At 35.2% G+C, this 6,000-nt stretch overlaps 1 protein-coding gene across 1 annotated transcript in view; it reads left to right on the forward strand.

Annotated features, from left to right (window-relative positions):
- LOC149218262 (uncharacterized) overlaps positions 1-4,652 on the forward strand; it is a 595,146-nt gene extending 590,494 nt beyond the window's left edge. The window contains exons 12-13 of the mRNA XM_089386517.1: positions 3,913-3,978; positions 4,160-4,652. Of these exons, the coding sequence (XP_089242643.1) occupies positions 3,913-3,978; positions 4,160-4,345 (252 nt within the window). The 3' untranslated portion in view covers positions 4,346-4,652. The remainder of the gene's footprint in view (positions 1-3,912; positions 3,979-4,159) is intronic.
- Positions 4,653-6,000: the final 1,348 nt, after the last annotated feature.

Below are 6,000 nucleotides of genomic sequence, written 5' to 3' on the forward strand. Positions count from 1 at the left end.
ACCCACTCCTTTTTTCATTTATATCATTAGTTAGTTTTATTCTATGCACTTATGTTTCGTACCTTTCAGTTTGTTAAAGTAGACTTGTATTCCAGCAGATATTCTATGTATGCATGATGATTTTGATTTTGAATGAATATCTATTTGATGGATTTTTGTTTTCTTGGTTACAGGATTCTGGGATTCTCACATTGCAGCATTGAAGCAATGTGTACCCATATGGGGCCATATGTTGCACCCATTTTTTCAACATTCGAAGGAAGCAGGATCCAAGGACTTCAAAGAATCTTTTCAAAGTCAAAATCATTAGCCAACAGTCTGTTCTATGTCATCGTAAACCCATTATGAAAAATTATAACGTAAATGATGCTAGTAAGACCGTGTATTTATGTAACAACCTAGGTAAGCCTATTATTTTGGCGACGAATTTCATCCTAGGAGGTTTTTCGTCTCACTAATTTGTCTGTGTTTCTAAACACAGATGATCGGCAAAGTTTTTCCCTCCAACCTCACTCCAAAGCTAGGGTGGAATTTATCGTCGAAGTCTTAGGTGAGTCCTAGTGTTTTAGTCGAGTCTATTGTAAAAGTGATTTGGGAATAATTTAAGCTATTTGGCTAAATTATTTTATTACAAATCACTTGGTCTACTAGATCATATTGTGTCACAGAATTGGGTATTTATTCGAGGGTCTATAATGAATGGGTATTCCCCCTTTGAGGGTTGAATTTGTAAAATCTTATGTAAAAAATATTTTAGTGCATGGTCCCTCATACTTAGACACCATGGCTAAAATATTAGAGGGTGGAAAAAATAATTAATCCCCTCATAAGTCAATTAATTAATTTTTCTGGACAAAATAAAATGAAATTCTAAGCCAGAAAATTAATTAATTAGAGTCAAAAATTAAAATGTTAGATAAATTAAATTCTCCAAGTGGAAAAATTCGTGGGTCTAAAATAAATTAATTTTTGAAAGTCCTCCACCAAGGTGATATTGGATATTTCAAGAAAAATTGGACCCTTGGACCTTGGTGGTTAAGCCAAAGTCAAATTTTTGAGGAAATTAGCTCAAAATAACTATTTTTGAGCTAATAAAAAATGGTTTTAATGAGAAATGCGAAAATTCCTCAATAATATTTATTTTCGACAGTGGAGATTAAAAGATCATCAAAAATTTATTGATGTAGTGGGTTTGTTTGGTCTACGGATGGATTCAACCAGTATCTACTATGATAATCAGAGTTGCATCAAGCTCTCTGAGAATCCATTGTTTCATGATAGTTCGAAGCATATCGACATAAGATACTAATTCATCAAATATTGTATACAATGTGGATCAGTTCGGCCACAGCATGTTCCCACAGATCAACAAGTTGTGGATATTCTCATGAAGGCCTTGGCTAAGGCAAAGTTTGTCTACTTCGAGATAACATTGGAGTAGTGGAGAACACCTTCCTCGCTAAGAGGGAGTGTTAGTTTTTGGTAGCAACGGACATGGGTTCTAGCCTCTATGGTGTCTAAGAGGCTAAGTAACGCATTTTCTTGAATACCCAGAAAAAGTTTCATAAAAAACACCTCAATTAGATTAATTAGCTAATTCTTAAATATTTTCCTAAGTCTAACTTAGGAAAACTGATTAGTTAAATCATATTAATTGAGGAAAATTGATTTTTCTCTAGAGACTTCCAGAAAAGTCACTTGATGGGGTCAAGATGATCTTAGCCATCGATTGTGATTAGATCGTGGTCATTGGTTGCTCAACGAGAGATTATAAGAGCAAGTTGATGGGGCCTTGGAAAAAACACAACAGAGACTCAGTGGTGCAATTTGCAGTGAGAGCAAGGGTGCAGAGGGAGACACCAACAACAAGGTTTCAACAAAGAGATTGAGGAAAGAATTCTCAAAGAAATTCTCCACAGAATTTCCAGTATTCCAGTGATAGGAAGGGAGGTCGAAACTATCTGTAGAGAGGTCGTACTAGGAGGTGCGAATAGGCAGAGGGAGGTCGTTTTCATTTTGCAAAGGAAACTTGGGTTTCCAGATTGATTTGCCAGTGGAGAAAATTGTATGTCGAAGCTTTGCCAGTGAGAGGCAAGTAATTGATGTATTTCTTAATTTCGTTGAAGAATTAATAATAATATAAACCCTCATTTCTAGAACTGTTTTTCCCCACATTGGGGTTTTTTCAAGGACTATTGTCCAAAAATATTGGTGTCATCTATTTTGTGTGTGCATTATTTTCTCAGTTCCCGTATTTATTTGTGAAGATTGCAATAGTGAATTAATCGTTATTTTCCGAATTAATTTTTTGAAGAGAAATAAACTACATAAGTTAGAAGATTAAATTCCAATTGTTGCAATTATGGAAATTTCACATTCATCCCCTCAAGGCTAAGTGAGCTAACTAGGGCTTGGTGCAAATCCATAGGCAAGGTACATTTGTGGGATTGGAGAGCCTAAACATCAAGAGGAGGGTATTTGGCACAAAATATCTTCTTTTGATGGGCATCCACTTCAATCTTGTCCATAAATATCTTTGCCCTAGTTGTTTGCCCTAAGGTAAAACCCTAGTCTAGTCTTGCTTCAACTTAGGGGCTTGTTTGAGGATTTCATGTACCTTGATCTTGCTGATATACATTGTTGGAAACCCTTCCTCGCCTTGACCTTTGGCCAACCCAACACTCAACTTACTAATCTACCTCTAGGTCTCTTGCTTTATTCGATAGGCCTCTTTCAAGAAAGTGAATTACCTCCTATTGGAGTCTTTAACTAGATTGTGCGTTTCTTGTAGAAGACCTTGTTGAGTCACCTTGTACCTTAACCCTAGAATATCCATTAGGTGACATTCTCACATATTGAGACTCCTCCCATTGGTGAAAATCCGTAAAGAGCAGGGGATTTTGGTTGTGGCGACAGTGGGACACTACCCCATTGTTGTCACTTGATCTAGTTTTACCCTTGTATGGTGGCCCTCTCCAAGGCTTGCTATATTTTGCGGCAACAAGCATCATACATATGACCTATGCAATGTTGTTGAAAAGTGCAAATTGGATTTCACATTTTTTTGGTAGTAACACGCTGGGGGAGAGCTGACCTAAGGTTATATAAGGATCCCCTATGTTGATAGTGGGTAGCCCCTCTAAGTTTCCCTTTGCTTGCATTTTAGTTTTAGAGCTTTACCACTTAAGTGCAGGTTTGGGAGGTAACATAATGAAAATGAGAAAAAGTTGATTCACTAGAAAGAAGTCATTAACCTGAAGTTAGAAGATCAAAACTATCTTTATATTGTAGCCAACTTAAAGAAGAAAATAAATACTACAAATATAACAACAAACTCTCATGAGCTCCATAGTAAAACAGGGCATTGGACTAAACCTAAAATGCCTTGGGTAGAAAGAATCTGTGAAAATCTGCAAGACAAATAGAGGCTGAAAATCACTTTATGTTGGAATACCTAGTCTACAAAAACATTAAATCCCATTTTCAAAACATTTTAATACCAATGATCTCCATAACTCGTTAACTTATAAAAATCAATGAAAACTCAAATTTTAGTTCCAATTTGTTTGATTGTTAAAACCACGTAATCAAACAAAGTGATTAGTCATGCTTGTTTTATTATGCTCCAACAGACCAAAGTTGGTCTCAATGTACAATAGTCATCATGGTCATCATAAAAAGGACTTTGACTCATACGTTATCAATTTTCCTTTCATTGTGTTTTTCCTTGAGATCACTTTCGTTTAACAGTAATTAATACCCTTCATATCAATGTCTACAACTACAAAATTGTACTAAATTATGAACATGGACTGGAATAAGTTGGTGGGTATTAATATAACAGCTCCAGATGTATTCAATAGGTTAGTATTTTTTAGATATAATTGAACTTTTATAGTGTCCATTTTGCAGGTGGGGAGTCGGAAAAGGATTGCTGACCTATGTGAGCATTTCCTTTATAGTAAATTTAAAGAGCAGGTATTTCAAAGATAATCAAACACATCTAAAGAGAACACTGTAAATATTCTTATTGTTGATTGGGCTATGATCTTTTGTGGGTGGAGCTATGTGTGCATGAACTTTGTTGCTTGACGTCTGAGTCCTTATCTACTTGATGTATTCTGCTGTTATTAATATGAAAAATCTCTGGTCTATGTAGATTGAGATGCCGATTGATAAGGCCATGGAAACTCTACTAAGGCTAGGCCTTGTGACTGAGGACGTGACAATCAAGAAGCTAGAAGGCAGAGAAGCTTCAATGGTGCATAGGATAAAAGCTGTCCCATTCGTTAAATCTTATGAAGTTTTGAAAGAAAGATGGGGGCACTTGCTTTATCAAAAATAACTATGTCAAACAGAAGGTCCACTCTGGGAGTGTAACGGTCACGGCCATTTAGCAAAGTTTGTTAAAAATTACTGCTTGCAATTCAGGATATTTCTAGTTGAATCCTTGTATTTCATGGTGCACAAGGATGAACTTGATATAATCGAATGTTTATTGAATTCCAAGAAAATAATTTACAGTTTCATCTTTGTATTTCACCATGTAGAAGAACGAACTCTTACTGAAAAAAAAAAATGTAGAAGAACGAACTAATTTATCACTGCATTATAACTTAGAGGTCCAGCAAAGCCTGGTCTTGCCATTTCAATCTGGTCGAAAAGTTAACCGGAAAGCATAATATAACAAAAGATATATATATATAAAAGAAGAGAGTTCAGTTTAATGCAAGACTTCGCATGTTGCTTGAATGCCTTACCGAGTGCTAACAAAATAACGCCTAAATCGAAGATCAGTTTCGGATGCGGTGCTATGATATAATGCACATTAACTGCATGATACATAATGATTTGCAGTTCTCTTTGCTGAGGATGCTCTTACTGATTATGTGTCTTTTCATCTCAATTATTTCAATATTATCACTGATGATGCTATGTAGTTTAATGTTTTTATTCAGACACATATATTACCCAGAAGATTTTTTATAAATGCAATGTTTATATGAAGGTTCTTTGATTTGAATTTTGAATGGCGTTGTGCGTTATGGCACCTAACCTCCTGAAATTCTCCAATTAAATATATATATATATATATATATATCAAGGTATATTGGGATAAAGTATTCTATTAAGATTTGCTTAAACAAATTTGGCTTGTTGAACATGTGTTAAGCCCCTTTAATGATGGAGGGAAACTGAGGACAAAGTTCAAACACCCTCATTCACATAAACACATACCAGGACTCTACACCTGCGGGGGTTTGAACCTGGCCTATTTGCACAGTGGCACCCTATCAAATTACTCACATTTTAAGCAGAATATGTTGCAAATTTTTCTGACCCCGTGTATATGAAGGGTGTCAACGGGGCTTACACCAATTTTTTATTGGATTAGAAGTATTTCTGCCTGCTTCTCTAGGTCAAGGGTTTCTACATATAATGCCCCCATTCACTCCAAATTTATTTTTGGGCATGTCATCATTTCATCATTTATATGGTTTGGTATGAAGTGGCCTTTGGACTTTAAACCTCACATTTCCCATATATCCCAAATAGTTCGTATTTTATCCATATTGGAAGTCAAGACTCTAATTGAGCACTCTATCTCCTTAGGGAGGTGAATATTATCTTAGGAACTCGGAATGCTTTTTATAGCCTTTATTTATGGAACAGATGTGGAAGAAATACCAATGATGCAGGACTCCTATTCGGAAAATAGTCAGCTGGTATATCACTCGCCTCGGGAAAGACTGGGAAAATAGAAACAAACTAAAAATAAATTTTATTTTTTTATATAAAAGATATATTAATGGCATTTCCAACCCGTACAAGTTATAAAAGTATGGTTTACACAATAATTCACAACATCATTTCATAAAATATGATTATATAATAGAACACAATTGATATTTGTATTCAAAATTTTTAAAAGCAACATGGGACTTTATACAATATGAACTGAAACAAGATTGATGGTCCTTACAAGGATAGCTATATGAA

The sequence above is a fragment of the Pinus tabuliformis genome, chromosome Q (assembly GCF_031772625.1).
Source record: "Pinus tabuliformis cultivar Carrire ecotype Pingquan chromosome Q, CPIR1, whole genome shotgun sequence".
NCBI lineage: Eukaryota > Viridiplantae > Streptophyta > Pinopsida > Pinales > Pinaceae > Pinus > Pinus tabuliformis.